General features: G+C 43.7%; 2 protein-coding genes across 4 annotated transcripts in view; both read left to right on the top strand.

The window, feature by feature from the left end:
* The window catches only part of FBXO3 (F-box protein 3), an 83,700-nt gene extending 64,416 nt beyond the window's left edge, over window positions 1–19,284 (top strand). For both annotated transcript variants that reach the window (XM_081541647.1, XM_081541649.1), the window contains exon 11: window positions 19,039–19,284. In XM_081541647.1, the coding sequence (XP_081397773.1) occupies window positions 19,039–19,209 (171 nt within the window). In that variant the 3' untranslated portion in view covers window positions 19,210–19,284. The remainder of the gene's footprint in view (window positions 1–19,038) is intronic.
* On the top strand, window positions 4,190–13,830 carry LOC145526296 (uncharacterized protein C11orf91 homolog). 2 transcript variants are annotated; one of them, XM_081541652.1, is made up of 3 exons: window positions 4,190–4,677; window positions 5,851–5,973; window positions 13,793–13,830. In XM_081541652.1, the coding sequence occupies exons 1-2, from the start codon at window positions 4,191–4,193 to the stop codon at window positions 5,934–5,936; spliced, it is 573 nt and encodes a 190-aa protein (XP_081397778.1). In that variant the 5' UTR covers window position 4,190; the 3' UTR covers window positions 5,937–5,973; window positions 13,793–13,830. The 2 variants fall into 2 exon arrangements, with proteins under 2 accessions (XP_081397778.1, XP_081397777.1); XM_081541651.1 differs by lacking the exon at window positions 13,793–13,830 and having other exon boundaries at window positions 5,851–6,102.
* Window positions 19,285–23,586: the final 4,302 nt, after the last annotated feature.

The raw sequence follows: 23,586 nt of genomic DNA, 5'->3' as shown, positions 1-23,586 counted from the left end.
GATTCACTGGCAGTGGTCTTCTGTGTCCTCCCGTGGTGGGAGGGGACGAGAGCTCTCTTTTCTCAGGGCACTCATCCCACGTATGAGGGCTGTGTCTTCAGGACATAACCACTTCCTAATACCCTCCCATTGGGAGTCAGCATTTCATGTGAGTTTGGGTGGACACAAACATTCTCTCCATAACAACGCTGTTATATTCCAAGCCACAGACACTGTATTTCCCTAAAAGCCATCCAGAGCCAAGGCGGGCAGGGAAAATCCTGATGTACCCCTCAAGAGGCAGAGAACCCAGAGAAGGTGTGCTGGCCAGCAGTGTATCTAGATGCAGAGTTAGCGTGATGGAGGGAAAGGGTACTCCCAGGGGAAGTCTTCTGTACCATCTTCAGCAGTCCCACGACTGAGGGAGCCAGGCAGACAGCACCCCAGGACTGCCTGGCTGGAGAGGGATGTGGCAATGGAAAATTTACAAACTCCAACTGCAGTGAGGCAAACTAGGTAAATAGAGTTTAAATCAGTGTCGGGAGGAACTTCCATCTTGATGTCTTATGAGGAGTGACAGTCCTGGCGCTTCTCCTCTAGAGAGTGGAGAAAGGACAGCCCTGCTTAGAGAGTTCAGAGAAAGGGTCAGGTTGGTTCTTGGCAGTCTCTTCACTGTGCCCACGAAGGCCCTTTCTCTGTGTACAAAGCCTGTGGTTTTCCCACAGGGCCTTGCACTGGTGGGTGAGGTCAGTTGAGAGGTGCAGTATCAGTAAGCCTAGCTGGCTACCAGACCTCTAACCACGTCTTCCGACTGAACTTCATCAGCAAAAAAAGCCTTACGTGTGTCTTAGCTCCAAATGCAAGCAGGGGGCAGGGGTGTTAGGAATTGAATCCCTCAAGCCCAATAGGATGGCACTAAATGGGGATTTGGGGGGAGAGGCAGGTTATACAACAGCTTTGGACTCCAGGAGAGAAAGGTTCTGCTTAAAATGAACATAAGCCTGCTTTATCTTTTCTTTAGCAACTTGAAATTCCAGGACCTTTGTTTGCAGAAATAATCTGTAGGCGTTTGTCTTAACAACCATGGTTTGTTATGGCTCCATTTGGACTTCACCTCCAAACTCAGGTTTATCTCAAGTGTTTGCCCATTGTGGCACCTGAGTTTTCTTGCGGTGTGCTTGTTACAGAAGACAACCTCTTTTTAAACCCATTGTGTAACACAATGGTGTGATGATTAAGCCATCCAGTATCAAATCTTTTGATTATCTTGGAGCTAAGAAAAAACATCTGGAAGCTTTGTCTCTTTGAAAGGAGAAATACACATAAAAGCATCTGATTATATTACATCATTTAATAAAACTTAATGCAAAGTCTCTTTCCATTCTAAGGATCTTCAACATGTAACAACAAGAGCTAACATAGGTACTATGCCCAGGTACTTAGATTGTCTCTTTTAATCTTGCCAACCCAAGCAAGTAGGTACCATTACTCTTCCCGTTGTATAGATGAAAAACTGAGGTTCAGAAAGGTTCACCCACACAGCCAAATACACAGTGGATTCAGAGCTTGGTCCCAGGTCTGAATCTCAGACCCTGGTTCTTACCATTACTACGGTTCTGTAGAGGTGGAGAAAAACCTCCTCTATTACTTTAGGTTCAGTAGCTGGGTTATGAGAATTAAAGCAGTAAAAGACAGATTAACAGGAGAAAAGATTTATTATGCACTCACATGTGGGCCTTACACAACAGTAGTGAAAACCCAAAGAAGTGTTTAGGCTTGAGAGCTCGTAAACCATTTCAACAAAGGGTGGTACACTGTGAACAAGACAAAGGGAAAGGGGTTTGGGTTGCCAAGAATTTTCATTTCTAGGTCAATTGTGGGAAGGTAAATACTGGATTGGCCAAAAAGTTGATTCAAGTTTTTTAGTAAGATCTTACAGAAAAACCCAAATGAACTTTTGGGCCAACCCAATAAACGGGGGAAACTTATGGAAGATAAAGGTTGTTTGGTAAGGCTCTGTTACGCAGACTCAAGTTAGGGCCATTTCCAGTGGTAAGAGTTGTCTCCTTATTCTGGCATGGGAGAGGGGGTTGGGGACACCTTCACAAAGGGAAATTTATTTTATCTTTACAAAGGAAATTTTGTAACCTTTAAAAGGGGAAATTTATGCCCTGCTTTTAGGCAGAAAAGGAGAGGACAGAGTATCTCTTGTGTCTGCTTTTTCTCAATTAACTTCAACTTAAAATAATTCTTATGCAAAGCGGTGTATTTTGTGGTGGTATATTTTGATCTCCTTCAGTTCCCACAATACATAACACTGTTTTAAAAGTGCCCAAATATTTATTGAGTCTTATTATATGCCCTGGTGGCTCAGTTGGTAAAGAATCTGCCTGCAATGCAGGGCACTTGGGTTCGATCCCTGCGTTGGGAAGATCCCCTGGAGAAGGAAATGGCAACCCACTCCAATATTCTTGCCTGGAAAATCCCATGGACAGAGGAGCCTGGCGAGCTACAGTCCATGGGGTCACAAGAGTTGGACACGACTTGGTGACTGAATCACTCCACCACCACCATTCTATGCCAAGCATTATAAGATCCTTGGGCCAGATCCTCACCCTCAAGAAGCTTACAGGTGAGTATGGGAAGAAAAAGCTTCTTAGTTTCAGACAAGCCCCTCAATGGGAACTGCTCTTATAATTTGAGAGAATACATACGTTTACAAGTTCTTCACACACATTATTGTCTTCCATCTGATCATCAGAAAGAACCCTATGAGGCCACCTGTTCTTTTATTTTGCAGAAAACCATCTTAGAAGTCAAGCAACTCGTCAGTCCAGGACATCTGACGCTGCTTTGCTGCTACACACACATACACGCACACAGTATTTGCTAGTGGACCTGGATCTGACTCAGATCTTAACTGACCAACAGCCTAAACCGGACCCCACCCATCTTTGTTCATTCACCTCAATATCATTAGGCAGAAGTTTTCAAGGAAATTTACTCCCCTTCCGTCTATGAGTAATACAGGCTACCATTTAAATGAACTGGGCATGTCCTTGGGCAGTATATCCAAGTCACCTTAAAAAATAACTGAGCTGTTTGAGGGTTGCTCTGCAGAATTTCCTTTTGGTGGTTCGTTGACTGCCTTTTAGCTCCTGATAAGCAATGTTTGGAAGAAAACTAAACTGCATTTCACTTAAGACACCTAGGTCAGATCTATTACAAATCCATAAGAGGCTCTCTCTCTCCTTTTTTTCCCAGAATTGTCCACAACACTGGGAAATTTGGTGAAAACTTGGGTTGGTTCTAACAGCCATTCCCATCAATCTGCTTCTTCTGTTATAGAGAATGAAGTCAGATACTTGTTTCCCCAGACTTCTCTGCAAGGAGGGGTGGTAAGCGAAGTCTGCTGGTGGAGGGGGCAAGTTTCTAAGATTTTTTTTCTTTTTTTCTCCCTGTAAGAGGAGAGGGGCTTCCCAGGTGGCACAGTGGGAAAGAATCCATCTGCCAAGGCAAGAGAGGCAAATTCAATCCCTCGGTGGGTAAGATCCCGTGGCTAGGAAATGGCAACCCATTTCCAGTATTCTTGCCTGGAAAATTCCGTGGACAGAGGAGTCTGGTGGGCTACAGTCCACGGGGTCGCAAAGAGTCTGACACGACTGAGCACGCCCGCACACACGGAGGCACAAACACATGAAAGGAGAGGAAGCCTGAAGGAAGTTTCCCCTCGGAGTTCTGACCAGCTCGCGGCTTCCTACTTCTGGATGAGGTTGTAGCAGGATGAGAGAGCAGGAGTCAGGGGTGCAATAACGCGAGTGAGGCTTGTGAAATTCAGGGGTGGTAGCGGGAGTCTTGGGGCGGGACCCGGCCGGGGTCTGGAGGACGTGGAGGTGCTGTCATCGAGGACGGTGGGTGATCGCCGGTAGGGGATGAGCGCCACAACAGAACGGATCCGCCCGATTCCCCATTCCCTCTGCTAGGGTGGCCCTTCTCACTCCAGGGGGCGGAGGCGGCGGCGGCGGCGGCGGCGGCGGCGGCGGCGACCACATTCTGGGGCGTGGCCAGCCGGACCTGAAAATCCCGACTGTTTGGGGGCGGGGCCGCTCCCTCGCGGCGTGGCCTGTGGAACCTCGGAATCCCGGCGACTCCGGGCCGGGGCTCGCGTCTCCCGGCACGGGGTTCCTCTCACGCAGCTTCCCATTCAAACGATGCCGAAGGGGCGGCGCGGCAGCCAGAGCCCCACGATGAGCCAGCGACCGGCTCCGCCCCTCTACTTCCCGTCCCTCTACGACCGCGGCATCTCCTCGTCCCCGCTCAGCGACTTCAACATCTGGAAGAAGCTCTTCGTGCCGCTGAAGGCTGGAGGGGCGCCGGCCGCGGCGGCGGCGGGCCAGTCCCTGCCTCAGGCGCCCTCGGCCCCAGCGCCCCCGCCGCCCCCCGGCCTTGGTCCCCCTAGTGAGCGCCCTTGTCCCCCGCCCTGGCCCTCCGGCCTGGCCTCCATCCCCTACGAGCCTCTGCGCTTCTTTTACTCTCCACCGCCGGGGCCCGAGGCAGCGGCCTCCCCGCTGGCTCCCGGCCCCACGACCTCCTGGCTAGCCTCTGCCTCCCACCCTGAGGAGTTGTGCGAGCTGGAGATCCGGATTAAGGAGCTGGAGCTGCTCACCATAACTGGGGACGGCTTCGACTCCCAGCGCTGTGCGTGACCTCGGCGCCTTAGCCTGCCGCGGCTCCCTCCTTGGCTCCGTGGCCCCTGAGCCCCTCACCCGCAGTGTGGCCTTTAGGCTCAGACTCCAGTTCCCAGGAACCCCAGATCCCAAACCGATACTCCCCCGCCCCCTCGGAATCCAGACACTTCATCCTGGATTTCAATCAATTTCTTCCTCCACCGTAAATCTGGACCCTTTTGCCCCAAGTTCCAACCTCCCTCCGCCCTGAGCCTTTATATTACTTTGAGCTCTAAACCTGGAACTCGGTCCATCACAACCCCCAGGTTGAATTTTAAGCCTCCTGCACAGTAGTACAACCACCCTGGGGGGTCCACCCCCAAGACAACTCCTGTTTCTAGAGGCCTGACTCAGTGTTTATCTTAACTTGGGGTCCTCAGTGGAAGGAGGGGAAGTAGGTGAGGGTCATTTGATCTCTAGGGAGACGTGCAAGACCTAGAAGGCTGAGGACGCTCACTGAGGGGCTTTGGGGTCTTCCATTTCTCAGTGCTGGAAGGTCACCTCCTGTGACGCCCCTGGCTGCCCTCTAACCAGAGTCACAGCCTCTGCCATCTGATCTTAGGTCTAAAGTCTTAGACAGACCAGGGTGGACCAGGCGTGCTATGTGGGCAGGATTCCTCTAGTGTGCAAACTGACTGAGTCCTCCCTGTTCCAGAGTGAAGCTGTTAAACCCCGTTTTACTCCCAGAAGGACCAGGAATATTCAGGAGCCATAAGCTCTTCAACAGACTTTGCCTTTGCCAACACCTGGTCTGGCTAAGGCTAGCACTTGACCACTGGAGGAGGGCAGATGGGTCTAGAAAGACCATCCCCACCACTGTGAAATAAACTACATGTTTAGGTACATGTGGCCATGGGAACAGTCCCCAATTCATCAGGCACTCTCGGATGTCACCTACCCGACTGCCTGAAGAAGAAAACTCCTAGAATACTTGGACTTTCCAAGTCCTGGATTTCTCAACCACATATTTCTCCACTTGGATATGTTTTGGCTCTTAGGGTTCCCCCCCGCCACCCATCTTGGGTCTTAATAGGTTTGGGACTCATGTGGGGAAGCACATGATTGCTTCCCAAAGCTAGCTTTGGAAGTGTTAGAAAAAAGCCCTCCTCTCTCCTACATCTAAGTTTGTTTTGGTCTCCTGCAGATAAATTCTTGAAGACGCTGAAAGATGAAAAGTTACAAGGCCTGAAGACCAGGCAGCCTGGAAAGAAGTTGGCCTCTCTCTCCTGAGGAGCTGCCCACCAGAGCCTGGCAGCCGCCTCCTTAGGTGGTAGTGCTTAGATAATGTGTTCCGTTTGTTGTCATTTCAAAGATCGTTATTTTCTGTTTTGTATTTACTGCTATTCTCGTTGCTCCCAGCACGTACTCCACATACAGTGCCCACTTGCGTGGTAAATCTCATGGTCTCTCTCCTGTCTGTCCACTGCTGGGGGGAGTGCTCACATGGGGGCTGGAGGCTGCTGCCCAGCCAGCATTCAGGGGTTTCCAAGACCAGGAGAGGAGGGGATCCCTCACACTGCCAAGTCGGGGGGATTGGAAAAAGCCAAGGGCAACATATATTTGGTTCTGTTGCCATGTCCCTACTCAGAAAGGCTCTTTGAGGACTGGAACAAGGGGTTGGTTTGGTTTCAAACAGCTTTAGTCCTTGGAAATGTTTTATAATTTTTAAATGCTTCTTGGAGCACAAAACTCTTTGCTAATCTGATGAAAGGCACGGTCCTTCCTAGACATTCATATAGTCGAATCCTTGAGTGCTTATTATGTGTTAGGCACCCTCCTAGGCTCTTGGGATTGGGGATGGGGATACAGATAGCAAATATTATTAGTAAATCATAATATGGTTTCAGAAGATAACAGGCTAAGGGGAAAACAAAAAGTAGCGATGAGGATGGTCAGGAGGGTGGGAGGAAAGCAGACTTTCTTGAAGAGAAAATATGTAAACAGTGCTTGACGGAGATTGAGAGCGATAGCCAGGAGACACCCTAGGGGAGCATTTCGGGGTGAAGGGCAGGTGCAAAAGCTGAAGGTGGGAGCACACCAGGAGGTCTGGGGGTCAGCAGAGAGAGAAGATGGCTGGAGCAGGAGTAAGGGATGAGTGCAGAGAGGGTCCATTCGCATGGGACCTTACAAACATGGTAAGGACCTGGGGATTTTTACTCTGAGTGGGATGGGAAGTAGAGTTTTCAGCTGCTGAGTAACAGGTTCTGATTTGTGCTATGTTGAGAACAGAGTAAGGAAGGATGAAGAGAAAACAGTTAGGAGGTTGTTGGAATTAATGCAGCTAAGTGAGAAGCAATGGTGCAGTATTCCTGCCCTTTCCCCCTTGCTGGGTCCCCTGCTGCCAGGTACTGCCTCTATGGTGAGGAGCAAGGGCCTGGTGGCACGAGCACACAAAGGATAACATAGTTGATGGAACAAATCTTTGATCTAGAACAAATCTTCCAGGGACTGCCCTGGTGGTTAAGACTCCATGCTCTCAATGCAGAGGAGATGGGTTTGATCCCTGGTTGGGGAACTAAGATCCTGCATGCCACACAGTGTAGCCTGAAAAACAAAACCCAAATCTTCCACTAAGTATAACGTTTGGGTGCTTAGCTTCTCCACCCCTTTGTGCCTTCACTATGCCAGCAGCCTAGATCGTAGCTAAAGAATCTGTGAAGTTTGGGCTTCTTTCAGAGGAGAATGGAAAAGAGTAGCTGGTGAGCCAGGCTTCCCTGGTGGCTCAGAGTTTAAGAACCCACCTGCCAATGCAGGGGACATGGGTTCGATTCCTGGGTCGGGAAGATCCCCTGGAGAAGAAAATGGCAACCCACCCCAGTAGTCTCGCCTCGAGAATCCCATGGACAGAGGAGCTTGGCTGGCTACAGTCCATGAGGTCGCAAAAGAGTTGGGTGCAACTTATCTACTAAAAAACAGCTGGTAAGCCAGGTGTCTTCAAAGACAGGTGAAATAGGAGGGAGAAGAGGAGGGGGTCTGACAAATAGCATTGACAGGTCAATAGGAACTTGAGCATTTGCTCCTGGATTTAGCAACAGGATTTTGTTTGTGGTGATTTTGCAGTTTTAGTTGAGCAAAAGGGGTTGATGCCTGACTGCGGTTAGTTTGAGAATGGGAGGAGAGGAATTAGAGATAGGAGGTAGATGCCTTTATAGGAAGCTTAGCTTCAGAGCTGAGATGGAAACAACTGGCAGGGCAAGCAGGGTCGAGATAAGGGTTTTTTAAGAAAGGAGAAATGACCCCGTAGAGGGAGAAAAACTGACAAATAGAAGAGATCTCTGCCTGATGCACAGCAAGCCAAATGGTGAGATGCCAATGTTTGCAGCAAAAAGAGGTCTTATTTGTGAGACAGCTGGAGAAGAGGCTGAAAGTACAAGTAGTAAGTCTGCCCCCAAAAGGCAAGGGGCTGGGGTATTTATAGGATTACGAATAAAGATGATGCAGATCAGCTGGAGGCGTGGGGAATGTGGGGATGTGATTGGGGAAAGATGCAGGAATTGTCCTCCTGCGCAGGTGTAACTCGGCTACACGCCTCTGCACATTTTGAGCGTGGCAGTTTGGGCCCTCTGATGTCAAAAAGGTCCTGAGTGGACCCTGGTGTAATCCCAGTTAGAGGGTCAGTGGTCCTATCCAATCTTAACCCATTCAGATGAAATTAGCCTCCAAGTTTCTGGGCAATAACTCAGGCAAATATCTTACTGTTTAGCCTTCATGCTGCTGGGAGGACATGCAAGTCTTAAAACAACCTTGATTAGTGAAGACAGGTGAAATGGATTTAACCTGTGGCTTCAGAGAGAGGAGGAATTGCTGGAATGGTGTCCTTGAGTGGATGAGAGGGGTCAGGTCTAGTTTATAGTAGAGGGATTGGCTTTGGATGGAAGCAGAGATGGTTTATTCTTAATGTGCTTAGTTGCTCAGTCACGTCCGACTTGTTGTGACCCCATGGACTGTAGCCCACCAGGCTCCTCTGTCCATGGGGATTCGCCAGGCAAAAGTACTGGAATGAATTGTCATGCCCTCCTCCAGGGGAGCTTCCGAACCCAGGGATTGAACCCAGGTCTCCCACACTGCAGGTGGATTCTTTACCATTGAACCACCAGGGAAGCCCTGGGTTTTCAATAGATTGGCTTTGGATGGAAGCAGAGATGGTTTATCCTTGATAGCAGGAGGTTATCACCTGATGATGACAGATGGGGTGGTGGAGCCCCAGAGGCTACATACACTTGCCCCAGAGTTTGTGCAGCGACCACCAGCTTGAGGGCACAAGCGTGCATGTCTGTGAGGCCCAGCTGGAGACCCTGGGCATGGGTACCGGGAGCCAGACAGAGGCTGGCCAGCCACAGAGCTGCTGCCCGACTGTGGGGGCGTTTCAGCCACTGCTGCCCACAGGCAGGAGTGTGGGCTCAATGTCAGGCCAAAGCCCCCAGGTTCTAAACCTTAGCAATGAATTTCAGTGTTTCCAAAACCCAGTATAGGGTGAGCAAAGTCTGGACAGTCCCCTAGAATTCACAACTGTGGGAGTTCACAACCCCAGAATTCACAACCCCTGGGAGTCCTCCCACCCTGGGCATTCCAGGTCCTGTCTCCCCTCTCTAGGAGGAAGCTCGATTCCCATTACTCCAGGCTGGTTGATGCAAGAGAAGCTCCCTTGTTCTAGAAAACTTCAGGCTGGCAAGTCCAGTGAGGGGAGCTGGAGGCTCTTAATGAGAGTCAGGAAAACTCAGCAGCAACCTCAAGGAGGGCAGAGCTGCCCGGGGGTAGGGGGGCATTTCCCATTTCTTCTCCAGAGCCTCCACTGCCCCCCACCCCCATCCATCCAGACTCATAAAACTGGCCACCAATTAAGCGCATACTGGGCACAGAGGGAGGCAGTTGACATGAACAGTCTACTTCTTAGTAGTACCAGGACTCCGTGCTTTCACTGCACGGGGCACGGGTCCAATCCTTGGTCAGGGAACTAAGGTCCAGAAAACTCCATGGTATGGCAAAAAATAATAATTCTTACTAGCACGTTGTGATATAGGAACCGTTCTTGACATGTTTTACAAATGAGGGGACAGAGATTCTGAAAGGTGTCGTGATTTACCCCCTCCTCCACCCCTGGGCACAGGGCTAGGGAATGGCAGAGTGAGGATTGGAAGTCAGGCTTGTCAAGGGTCTCCCAGGCCTTCCTGCAGCATAAAAGGGCACAGACATAGGGGAAGCCCTAGTGAGTCACCAGAAGGAAACATTAGGTTCAATACCGGGAGGACATAGTTTGGGAGTGGGCTGTCTCCCAAGTGAGAATGGAGTTGACAGTCTTACGGTATCACAGTCAAGGTCCCAGGAATGCCCACACTCAGCCCCATCGTTTGTCCCTTCATCCCATGGCTTTGGCCACAGGTCCTGTTATCAGCATGGTGGAGGAGGCAGGTCTTGTGATTCTCAGTCCATCCTGAACAGAATGGAATGGAAGAGGCTGTATACCAAAGAGAGAGATGCTTGGCAATTGAAAACAAGATAAGGGTCCAGGTGAAGCAAACACCATATGCACGGAATAATAGATAAATGCAGTGGCATGCTGGAGCCAGCTGGAACAGCTCATGAAAGCCAATGGTTAAATTTTGAGGAATTTTGTAAGCTGGTTGTTAAATACAGCCATTGTTAAAAATTAACTTGTATCAACTTACAGTTAAACAGTATTTAAAATGAAGGTAATAAATATCCAAAATTCAGCACTCCTTAGTTATTTTGCTCCATTTTACAATTACCCATGCTCTTAAAGTTATTTATGGCTCTTGTGTCGGTATAGTGGAAATACTATATAACAGTGAACTAATGTTACATTCCTTCTGAGTAATGTCTGTGTTGATGTCTTGAAACTGGCCACAGTGAGAGTATTTACACTGTGGAAATTGGTAAATGTACAAATCAGGGTGTTTCTTGTCCTCTCTACCTTTTCCAATCTCCATAAAAAGTTGGTTGTTAAACATTTACTGACACACCTCCAGATAAACAGGAAAAATCATTGATAGCTGAGCTAGAAGGAAAGCTGCTTTGGAACATTCAGAGTTGGGCTGAAGGTATGACTGAAGCTCCCTGCTGCTTCTGGCTTGTCTACCCACTTGGTTACCCACATGGAAGAGGTAGGAATGAAGAGCCTAGTCATATCAGCTCATGAAGGCAGGCTTTTCTTTTTTGGCCACTGGACTTGCAGGATCTTAGTTCCTCTGGACCAGGGATCCGAACTGTGCCCTCTGCAGTGGAAGCATGGAGTCTCAACCACTGATGATGCAGGGCCCAGGGAATGTCCGGGACCTCAGCCAATCAGATTAGCAGCTTGTACTCTCATCAGCGTAGAGGGTGAGCAGAGGAAACAGCCTGTGGGTGGGGGACTGACGTTCATCTTTTCCAGCAGTAACTTGTTTGAGCTAGATGGAACAGCAAATCTGATAGAGGGTGAAACCAGATATATGCATCATGACTGCTCCATCAACGGATCATTAGTCCTGAGAGAAGCAGAGATTTCAAGTGTGATGGGAAAACCTGCCACCCCCTCAACCAAATAACCTGTGCCCTATGCTATGGCCAAAGGATTCAGGCAGGATCCAGTGCCTGCAGGGGCCTGGCTTCTTGAACAGGAGGAAGACAGACGTCATCACTGCGTTAAAGTCTCCCTCTCACTGGAGGTGAAGGCTGTACTGGTGCCTTATGCACACTGGCCTTTTCCTTTCAATGACATCTTGAGCCTGTCACCACCCTGATATGTGACCTTAGGAATGTTACTCAACCTCTCTGAGCCTGTCTCATCATCTGGGAGATAGAGACATGTTCTCATGGGTGGGAGAAAATTATCAAGATGATAGAGGGGAAATTTTTCTCAGATGAGAGTCATAATTACTGTTTTCCACCCTATTTAGGACCCATTGCTCACTGCTGAGCTACTAGTTGAATCTGCAGGGCTCTACAAAAGTGATGGGGGTGAGCATGGCTGGGGGCAATTTGGGGAAGAGGGTGATTCTTTTCTAGTGAGGGCCAAACACGTCTCTCCCAGGCAGCATCACATCCGCCACTTCAGATGAGATCAAGGACTCGGCCCCTCTGTAGGTGGTGCCCCAAAGAGAGGGCTTCCATCCCGTCCACAGCTGAGCATCAGCACATCCAAGAAGGGTATCTGTGCAGCGACCAGAGGCAAAGTAACTAGAGAGGAATCCAGAAAATACATCCATGACACGAAGCTGGAAGATGACACATTCTAGGGGCTCTGGGTGGTAGGGGAAAGAGGCCACTCAAAGCAGCTCACTTAAATAACAAGAGGGGATGATGGTAGGGTTGGTGGTTACAAACAGTAGAAACTAACGCAAGAGAAAGAAACAAAGGGGGTGTCTAGGGCTTTAGGAGGAAAGGAATATGGCGCTGCCACTGGACACTTGGCTCCAACCACATTTGTTTTCTCCAATCACATTTGTTCCTTGGAGAGCAAATGTGGTTGGCTGGTCTGGGTTGCTCGTCTGTTTCTGTCCCTGTTGGGGTGAGGTGGTCAGAGTCCTGAGATTGCTGCCCCACCAGAGGCCCTTGGAGCAGAGGAGCATTTGTAGACACATCACATGTCCCCTCATGGGCCTCAGGCCTGTTGGCATCGGGGCCTGGAAGCCACAAGGAGCCCAGGCAGCTCGCCCCCCTCTCTTCCTCTCACTCCACACACCTGCACACCTCCTGCCTGTCTCCCTAGACTGTCGACTCAGTTCAGCTTCCCCCTAGAGAGTCATGTCGGGTTCCCTCTCACAGGAACCCTTTGCTAGTTCCAGTTCCTAAGAGAAGAATGGGAGTGGTTAGACAGTCCTTACTGGAGCATATCAAATGCTAAAGGTGATGTGGAAGAAGTTCAAGGACCTGGAGTAGTTGGTATGTAACCCAAGATTTGAGTTTAAACATCAGTTGCTTCTGAGACATTTTGGAGAGTATATATGTGATACATACAATTGCTTGGTAAATACATGATGTTGTAGTGGATAAGACGGCATCCTTTTAATAGCTGTGTTTCAATGTGAAAGATACTATAGATTCTGGATTTTTCTCCTAACTATAATACAATAAATATAATGTATAAAGGTCATTATTTTATCAGTTTAGTACCTTAAACATGAGCTTTTCTAAAAGGATAGCAAACTCAATCATTCAGGGGTTGAGTTTCCATTCTGTGCATCAAATGGATTTCTTGCTTTCCCTTCTTAACTTATTTGTTTTAGCTGAAAAATTATTCATTATCATACTCTATAGGGTTAAAAGGTATAGGACAGGAAAAGAAAATAAATTTCATACTGGTCATTTTTTGAATTTCAGGGGAAATGCTAAAACTAATAGCAGAGATTTTATTGTCAATCATCTCTAGCCTCTGATTACAATTGACATTTGGCTTTTTAAAAAATTATGAGTAGTATAAGTGTGTGAGCCCTCAGATTCTTCAGTCTTTTGTTGCACTTCAGGAAACTATTATTACTTAAGCAATGCACTTTGGTTACTGGTCCTAAGCATACGTAGGATTCAGTTTAAATTTGTTTTAATTAATTGCCACAAATAGAGTCATAGTCTACATCTGTTTCTAAGGAATTGTTCAGGGGCTAGTGCTAAAGAGCTTTGTTGAAGCTGTGACCCTCCTCAGTCATCCTGTCTGTGGGGTGAGGCCTGTCTCCCTTGTGACTGCACTTTGGGCCAAATGCTGAAGATGCATCTTCAGAGTTTTATGTTTTAGTCTCTTGCTACTTTTAAACGTTTAAATTATCCTTATCTGTTTGAATTAGAGTCTGACAGTTTTTATTACCCATGTCTTAAAGAGTGTGTCTTCAATGCCTCTCCGTTTTTGGTTTCTATTCCTCTACTAGATATCACCCCCCTACCCCCTTGCATATACGCTGTAAGGCATTTGGAGAGTACAACAAAATGTCAAAATACGCATAATCCCATCACTGTTACCATTTTGTTACATTTCCTTTAAAAATTGTTTCCAATTATGCATTTACTTGAATATAGTTTAAAGAGGACATGTCTTATTTGCTATAATGAAGAATTAAATTTTATACTTTGATTTATTGTTGCTGTTTTCTCTGCAGGTGAATTTCCAATCATCAGCCCAGGCCGGGTATATGAGTATACAAGTTGTACCACATTCTCTACAACATCAGGCTATATGGAAGGATATTATACCTTCCATTTCCTTTACTTTAAAGACAAGATCTTTAATGTCGCCATTCCCCGATTCCATATGGCATGTCCGACATTCAGGGTGTCTATAGCTCGATTGGTAGGTTAAATTCTCCTCTGGTGTTGATTTACATGACTTTGTAGCGTGAACTCCACAGAGGGTCTTACAGATAGTTTGCAAATGGTATTTCAGAGAACCCTCGAGATTTTGAGGGAGATATCTTTGGAGGATGGGGGGATATGTGAATACATTGGGTGGGGGTGGACAGTAAGTAAACTAGGCTCCATATTCTTTAATCAGAGTAACTCTACTGTTATCTTTTTGTTGTTTTTGTTTGTTTTAAAGAAACGATTTTTTAGAGCAGTTTCAGATTCAGTTTCAGTTTCAGCAGATTCATAGCAAAATTGAGCAGAAGGTACAGAGATTTCCCATGCTTCAGCACATGCATAGACACGCCCATTATCAATATCTCCCAGCGGAGGGGTAGCTTTGTTACAATTGACGAATCTACCTTGACACACCATTATCGCCCAAAGTCCATAGTTTACATTAGGGTTCACTCTTGGTGTTGCATAGTCTGTGACTTTGAATGAACGTGTAGTGACCTGTATCCTCCATATAAAGTAGTTACTGGTTTTAAGTTCAGTGTCTTTTCCAGTTTCCAGAAACAGTTTTGCTGCCTAATGAGAGTCACTGTACCGGACCAGTTAGAGTTGCCTTTATCTCATGAAGACTGGGGAAACAATTTCTTACTGTGTTTTTGCTAAAATTCCCAATTTTAAAAAGTAATACAAATATCCTATAAAATCATTACAAAGAAGATTTAATGGGTAGACTTGTACTTTTAGTAGTCTCTCTTTGGGATAACTTCCTAATTCAATTAGTCCTGTTTTTAAAATCTCGTTTCTAGGGTTATGACGGGTATAACAGTAACCCCAGTCTTACCAGCTATAAAATGATTAAAAGAAATTTATCATGCTCCAGTAATACAATAGGAATACCATATGAATTGCATATCCAGAATGTAATCAAGTCACAGGGGTCAGATATTTTTAAAAAAAGCTCTCTAGCTCCTGGGGTGACCCTGATGAGTGGGTCCAAAATAAGTCTGGGAAGATAGACATGATGTTAACATGACTTAGATACATTCCCAACTCCAGTTTGGAAAGAAAAGGATGGTGATGAGACTCCACCACTAATACTTGTGGTATTTCTGGTGGAAAGAATCTGCAGTCTTAGCTTTGGAAGTGAAGTTTAGCTTCCCTTCCAATGTGTATTTCCAACACTGTGAATTTGCTACTTCCTATAAGAGTCTTCCGTTTTTGAGTAGCTCCATTTTTGTATGAGATTGATATTATCCTTAAATGTTTGATACAGTTTATCAGTGAAGTCATCTAGGGCTAGAGTTCTCTTTGTGGGGACATTTTGAAATATGAATTTTATTTCTTTAACATTCATATTTTCTGTTCCTTATTTCACTTTTGGTAATTTGTGTCTTTCAAGGCATTTGTCCATTTGGTCTAAATACTGAATTTATTTCTATTAAGCTATTTGCAATATTCCCTTGACATCCTATAAGAGCTACAGTTACACATAGTGTTTTGTTCTTGATATTGGTAGTTTGCACCTTCTCTTTTGTTCTTCACCTTAGCTAGGGGGTTATCCCTTTTATTGATCATTTAAAGGAACAATTTTTGGTTTCACTGTTTTTCTCTATTTGCTCATTTTTATTCCATTGATTTTTGGAGTTATCTTTATATCTCTCCCACTTACTTTAGGTTTAATTTGCTTTTCTTTTTTTTTTTAACTTCTTAAAGTAGAAGTTTAGGTGATTGATTTTAGACCTTTTAAGCACTGTTTTAGCTGCATTTCACAAATTTTGATGTGTTTGTTTTCATTAACATTTAATTCAAACTATTTTCAGATTTCCCTTGTAATTTAATTTTGATCTGTGTATATTTCTAGAAATGTATTGATTTCCAAACATTTGGAGCTTTTCTAGTTACTTTTTGGTTATTAATTTCTAGTTTTGTTATGGTCAGAAAACTTGCTGTGTATAATTTCAACTTTTTTAAATGTTTTATGGCCTAGCAGTATGGTCTGTCTTGGTAAATGATCCTTGTATATTTGAAAAGAATGTGTATTCTGATATTTGGGGAATATTATTCTATAAATGGCAAGTCAAATTGATTGTTTTTCAAGTCTTCTTTATATTTACTGATCTTTTTTGTGTATGCGTTTGTTCTCTGAGAGATGATTGTTGTAATCTCCAACTGTATGTCTATTTTTTAATTCTGAATTTTTATTCTTTTAAATTTGTTTCATGTATTTTAATTATATGCAAACATGTTTAGGATTGTTATGTGTTTTTAATGAAGTGCTTTCTTTATTGTTATAAAACCTCTATCTGTGACAATATTCCTTGCCCTAAAGTTGCTATATATTCCTGACCTAAAGTGTAAAGAGCGTTGACGTTTGTTTGCGCAGGCAGTTTGCGCAGTTAAGTTACTATTGAGTCAGTTGATCCCGTTGAGGCTTGCTTTTTCTGTTTGTTAGGGTGAGGATAGAGTAGTCTTTACTTAAGTACACTAGTTCGCAGACTTTCCAGTCTCATGATCCCCCTAAGCTCTTACAAGTTATTGAGGACTCCAAAGAACTCTTGCTTACGTGGGTTATACAGCATTTATCATATTAGAAATAAAAACTGAGAAATTTTATAATATTTACTTACTCCTTTTTTAAAGTTTAAAATTTTTAAATTTATAATTTCCAATTACGGTAATAAACTCATTACATGTTCAACCTTCTCTTAACTATGTTCTTACTTATTGAGAGTTTTAGTTTCCTCCCGACCACAAAGAAGCATGTAAAATCTTGATCTCCCTTGTGGAAAATGTTTTCTCTTTCTCCAGGATGAGAACTCAATAAAATTAAATGAGAATTCTGCACTTATTTCTAATCAGCATGAAAGAGGCAGTGGGGATTGTATTTCTGTTGTGTTGTATTTGTATTGTACCTTTCCTATTTCAAGATTAGTTTTCTTGATATAGAAGTTGAGTTGTCCTCATTTGTCCCCTAACGGTGTATTATCGTTCTTAATACTACTCTTTGTTTTATACTTTGAATGCTGCTATAAAATTTTTGGGGAGGTTGGTCGTAAGTCTTTTCTTGGTCTAGGTAGTTTGTTTTTGGACACTTGAGAGGCTCCTGCTGCTTATTTATTTCCATTCTTGTCTGTGTGCTCCCTTTTCCTTCTACTGTTTTTGTATATACACTTTTGTCTGATATTATCAGCAATCTTCCTCTTTATCTACATTGATTTTTTTTAACAATTTTTCTGTTCTTTTCTTAAGATAATTAATAATCATACTACCTGGATTTAATGTTTCAGAGTTTCCTAAGCTTTAATCTTCTCCCCCTTTTGGACCTTCTACTGAATTTTAAAGTATTTCCCAGAATAAGAAAAATCAAAAGATAAAAGTAATGAAATGTTATATTTACGTATATTTTCTCTGTTGTTGTTAGTGTTATAATAAATCCTGAGTGACAGTTATTTTGACAAATTCTAAGGGACATTTCCTTTCTCCCACATTCATTACTTTGCTTGCTCAACAGATATTTATTGAGTACCTACTAGGTGCTGGGGAAAATGTAGTGAACAACATAGTGAAAATCTCTGCCTTTAGGGATGTAATGTACAGCTGGGTGATTATGGTTAATAATACTGTATTGCATATTTTGAAAGTTGCTAAGAGAGTAAATTTTAGAAGTTCTCATCACACAAAAAAAGCTCTGTAACTATGTATGGCGATGGATGTTAACTAGATTTATTGTGGTGATCACTTTGTAATGTATACAGATACTGAATCATTATGTTGTACATCTGAAACTAATATAATGTTGTTTGTCAATTATGCTTCAATAAAAATAAAAAATAAAAGAGAAGAAAGTTGAGGAGATTAAAAAGAAATCTCTGGCTTGGAATTTACATTGTAGTTGTAAGAGACAAAGTGTAGTAAAGATACACTCCTCACTTATGTCAAGGAGTCATAAGTGCTCTGGAGAAAAATCAGAGTAAGGGTGCTAAGAAGTGTACTGTTGGGTTGTTCTAACACAAAGATGTGTGAGGGAAGGCCTTGGTGACATTTGAGTTTATGCTTGAAAGACGTAGAGGGAAATGGGCCATGTGTGGCTGAAGGGTGTTGCAAGCAGAACAGCAAGTACAGAGGTGCTGAAGCACTCAGGTGCTTGGTGTGTCTGAAGATGTGCACGGAGGCCAGTGTGGCTGGAGGACAGTGGATAGGGGAGAGTGGTTAGAGACGCCATCGTGGGGCCGTGGGGTGCTGCATATTGCCATGCCATAAAGGCCATGGGGGAAGGACTTTTGCTGCCATCACAGCCCAAGTTTCCCAGTACTTCCCACAGTAACAGCTAGGTCCTCCTTGCTGTTCAGAATCCTGTCCAATTATACTAGCTCCTCTCTTGAGTCTTCAAAAACGTATGAGACAGAAAACCAACCAGAGTAAGTCAAGACTCGATTAGAGACATTGCTTAAAAGGAACAGAAATGTCCAAGAGACGTGCAGATACTGGATGTTCAACATCACTGCTGCCTTATTCTGATAGTCTTCAACAAGTTAATTTAAAAGTAGTGGCTACTGAAGGAGGTTGTCTTACTAGATCTCTTGTTGACAGTACATAAAAGTTACCAGCAGAGGTCGTAACTTAGTTATATTTTTATATCCTCGTTTCTGTAAGCATGCAGGTTAATAAAGCATTGTTCCACAATATGTTAATAAATTCAGTAAAATTTCATCTTGGGTTGTTAGAAGTGGTCTGTTTGCTACCTTCTGTGAATTACCAACCACCATGTAAAATAACTTCTGTTAACGAAATATATTTACTGTGAAAACCACATTGAGCATTTTAAAACTTGTCATGGCATATATACTCTAGAATCTTAACATATGTGCATCATGAACATGTATAAAAGTCTGTATGATTCTATAAAAAGGTATAAAATTCAATGAGAAGTTTATAAAAATTCATACTTGGCACGCCCAGTTGTTTAGATTCTAGGTAAGTGAGAATTTGTATTAAATAAAAAAAAAAAACTGATGGAAGTTCTTATCAAAAGATTGTCTTCTCTTTCAAGGAAATGGGTCCTGATGAATATGAAGAGATGGAAGAGGAAGAAGAGGAGGAGGAGGAAGAAGACGATGACGATTCGGCAGACATGGATGAATCTGATGACGATGAGGAAGAGAGACAGAGGAGAGTCTTTGATGTTCCCATTCGAAGACGCCGCTGCTCTCGCCTTTTTTAGCAAGCCTCTGCTGATGGAAGCCCTGGGATGAATCCAGCCTTTTAAATAGATGTCTCAACAATGTCAATAACTAAACTGTTCTCAGCTTATATTAATAGCAGGAAGACTAGCATGAAGTACTGTGCCAGGCCCTGGGTTCTGTGCGATGCTACTTTGGGAATTGGATTGTTTGGGTTTGCTTTGTGTTTTTGAGGCAGAGGAGGAAATGGGAATCTTTTTTCTCTTCTAGGAGTTAATGGGAGGATAGTTATCTAGCTAAGGAACAGACATTTCTTTATTTAAAAATATTTTATACTTATAAAAATATGGAAATGGAAGGGAATTGGTTTGAAAGAGGATTTAAGTTCAATCAGAAATACCTACACAAGGATAGAGAGAAACTATGTGACTGAATGGTTCTGTGAAAAGACTTATAAGTTATTTAGAAATGAACAGAATTTGTAATTAGGCTAATCCATTTAGTGATTCCTATATATTTTGTACCTACTGGGAACTAACTGACTAAATAGCTTGACTGCCAGTTGTTTGTCCTTTCTTAGACAATCTATCCTTGAATTTAGAGTTTTCATCACAACCTTGAATTTAAAGCTATCAGTATGGCCTTGACCTTAAATCTAGTCTTCAACTCTACCAACTTTGAATTGAAGGTTTTCAACACTATGACCTTTACCACACTGTTCAACAAATGCTTCATTTTTGAAATGTAGTGTGTAAAAGTATGTATTGTGTTTATTAACAAGGTTCTTCACAGTGTCTCATGTAGTCTACATTTGTAAATACTGCTTCTGTTTTGTTACTTGACTGTCTAACTTTGTGATAAGTGACATGAACTTTATCTTAAGATCAAGTATGTTTTCCTGAAACATAAAAGTTTTTTTTTTTGTAATTGTATATAATTGAGAGTTTGGAAATGAAATCCTCCAAATGTCAAAACCTCACATTTTGAAAACAAATTTTGGTTCCAATCCTGTATTTTGTGTAATTGCCTATTTCCCAGGATTTCCGTGGTGGCTCAGGCTGTTAAGCGTTTGCCTACAATGTGGGAGACCTGGGTTCAATCCCTGGATCGGAAAGGTCTCCTGGAGAAGGAAATGGCAACCCACTCCAGTGTTCTTGCCTGGAAAATCCGATGGACGGAGGAACCTGGTGGGCTACGGTCCATGGGGTCACAAAGAGTTGGACACGACTGAGCGACTTCACTTCACTTTCACTTTCACATAAATATATATCTTAGTAAGCTTTTGCTCTTAAAATGAAGATGAAATCAAAACTCTTTGGCCTATTGCCAGAGGCCCATTCAAAGTCATTTTCTGGCTCTAACTAAACTGTCATGTATTCTACCTTGCCTTTCCCCCAGAAACAGTTCTCTTCTAGGGAAAACTGTAGAAAGAGGCAAGTATATACAGGATTCAGAAGCTGCCATCAGGGAACTTAAAGGCAAACAGCCTTTCATATTAGCTAACATGAAACATATCAGAATGTTCTAAAGTGGAGTAATAGTTTTTCCTGCCTCCCTTTTTTTTAATAGAGTATTATCAGGGTGCCAACTCCTTCTGTTATGCCTATCCTTTGAAAAAAAAAAAACCATTGGTATTTTGAAAATTAAACTTTCCCAATAAAGTAGTAATTAGAAGTAGTTAATGTTGGAACTTAAAGCTGGTTCCAGGATCCCTCACCATTCTTAGCATCTTTCACTTTTTAGAATGGCCTCGCCTTTCTCTCAGTTCCCAGAGAACTCAGGAGGCCCCACATCTCGCTGTCACCCCATCCAACCCTTATTCCTCAGAATGCTTCAGGCTCACTTATCCTTGGTTAGAATTCACATTCTTTTAGTATATTGACTGAGTTCCTCCTAAGGTGTGATTGATTAGTTGATAACCTCATCCTTTATTTCTCTGGCAAGAACGTGTATTCACACAGAAAAGGGACCTAACAGTTGGTCTGACTGTACTTTTGGTGTAGTGAACCCCATTTCTGGCTCTGAGGTCCTCAGAACACCACTTGTCCTTTACTCATTTGTCTGAAGCTTGATGTATCAGAATGAGGCAGATAGGTAAACAGTAACCAAATAGTTCAGAGTTTTTTCCTCTTGTGAAAAATCAGAGGTAACTTGCTCATGGCTGATAAGGTGGCCCAATCTTTTCAATATTCCGGATTGCTTCCATCTTCCTGTTCTGCCATTTGTAGCAGACTTGAAGATCACTCATGGCTTCGGTGTAGCAACTGCAGCCATACTGTATTCCAAGAAGGATGATGAGAAAAGGGGAAAATTAAATGGAAAGTAAAAAATAAAACAAGCCTGGAGAGGTAAACCAGCCAGGTCTCTAACAGGAAGATAAGTAGAGATGGGGCAAGAGATGTAGGTATTAACATGGGCAGCATGGAACCCTAATATGAAGAAATTGTAATGGCCCAAAGTAAGACATTCTAAATCCAGATGTACAAGCTGGATTTAGAAAAGGCAGAGGAACCAGAGATCAAGTTGCCAGCATCCTTTGGATCGTACCAGAAAAACTGCTTCATTGACTACACTAAAGCCTTTGACTGCGTGGATCACAACAAACTGTGGAAAATTCTTCAAGAGGTGGGAATACCAGACCACCTTACCTGCCTCCTATGAAATCTATATGCAGGTCAAGAAGCAACAGTTAGAACTGACATGGAAAAACGAACTGGCTCCAAATTGGGAAAGGAGTATATATACAATATACTATATACTGTATATACAATATACAATATACAAGGCTATATATTGTCACCCTGTTTATTTAACTGATATGCAGAGGACATCATGCAAAATGCCGGGCTGGATGAACCACAAGCTGGAGTCAAGACTGTCGTGAAAAATATCAATAACCTCATTTGCAGATGACACCACCCTTCTGGCAGAAAGTAAAGAGGAATTAAAGAGCCTCTTGATGAAGGTCAAAGAAGAGTGAAAAGCTGGCTTAAAACTCAACATTCAAAAAACTAACATCATGGCATCCAGTCCCATCACTTCATGGCAAATAGAAGGGGAAATAATGGAAACAGTGACAGACTTTATTTTCTTGGGCTCCAAAGTCACTGTGGACAGTGACTGCAGCTATGAAATTAAAAGACGTTTGCTCCTTGAAAGAAAAGCAATGACAAACCTAGACAGCATATTAAAACGCAGAGAAATTACTTTGTTGATAAAGGTCCATCTAGTAAAAGCTATGATTTTTCCAGTGTATGGATGTGAGAACTGGACAATAAAAAAGGCTGAACACCAAAGAATTGATGCTTTTGAACTGTGGTGTTGGAGAAGACTCTCGAGAGTCCCTTGGACAACAAGGAGATCAAACCAATCAATCTTAAAGGAAATCAACCCTGAATAATCATTGGAAGGACTGATACTACTTTGACCACCTGATGCAAAGAGCAGATTCATTGGAAAAGACTCTGATGCTGGGAAAGATTGAAGGCAGGAGGAGAAGGGGATGACAGAGGATGAGATGGTTGGATGTCATCACTGACTCAATGGACATGAGTTTGAGCAAACTCCGGGAGATGGTTAAGGACAGGGAAGCCTGACATGCTCTAGTCCATGGGGGTGCAAAGAGTCAGACACGACTGAACAACTGAACAAAATAAGATATTCTACAGGCTTGAATTAGGGCAGTAGCAGTGGGAGTGGAGTGGAGAGAGGATGAAATTGAAGTATCTAAACGATAAAATAGACAGGAGTTGGTGATTGCATGTGTGGGAGCAGAAGAAACTGAAGTTGATTCCAGGTATGGGACGTTATTGATGAAAAAAAAATTGCGGGAAAAGCAGTGGAACATTGGAGAAGAGTTAAGATCTGAACACATTTTGAGTTCAGATGTCTGTAGGACATATAGATGGAGATGTCCAGTAATTAGATACAAATATGAGGATCCAAGGAGTGGTAGAGAAAAAAGATTTGCAAGTTGACTTGTAAACATATATACAGTCAACCCTCGGTATCTGCAAGAGAATGGTTCCAGAACCTCCACGGATACCAAAATCAGTGGATGCTCAAGTCCCTTACAAAAAGTGAAAGTGAAATCGCTCAGTTTTGTCCAACTCTTTTCGACCCCATCCGTAGCCTACCAGGCTCCTCCATCCATGGGATTTCTCAGGCAAGAGTACTTGAGTGGTTTGCCAATTCCTTCTCTCCCTTACAAAAAATGATGTATTTATAATACAGTCATCCCTTGACAACTGCAGTTTCGGTAGCTGAATCCACTGATGCCAAACCTGTGGATATGGAGGGCCAACTGTATTCGCAAGTTAAAACAAAGCGGGTGCACTATAGTCTCCCAGGGAAAACATATAGCCATGGTTCTCAGGCCAACACTGGCAATACCACATTATGAGCAGGTAATGGAAAAG

This window comes from Giraffa tippelskirchi, chromosome 11 (genome assembly GCF_054371585.1).
Source record: "Giraffa tippelskirchi isolate mGirTip1 chromosome 11, T2T-mGirTip1v1.2.pri, whole genome shotgun sequence".
Taxonomy (NCBI): Eukaryota; Metazoa; Chordata; class Mammalia; order Artiodactyla; family Giraffidae; genus Giraffa; species Giraffa tippelskirchi.
The sequence above is the reverse complement of the archived record's forward strand: the minus strand, read 5'-3'. Positions and strand labels throughout refer to the sequence as shown.

Bases quoted from the DNA above. Each gene is read 5' to 3' on its own strand.
- LOC145526296 (XM_081541652.1), top strand. From the start codon at position 4,191: ATGCCGAAGGGGCGGCGCGGCAGCCAGAGCCCCACGATGAGCCAGCGA. The intron at 4,678-5,850 runs GTGCGTGACCTC...GGTCTCCTGCAG, and splicing joins CGGCTTCGACTCCCAGCGCT to ATAAATTCTTGAAGACGCTG.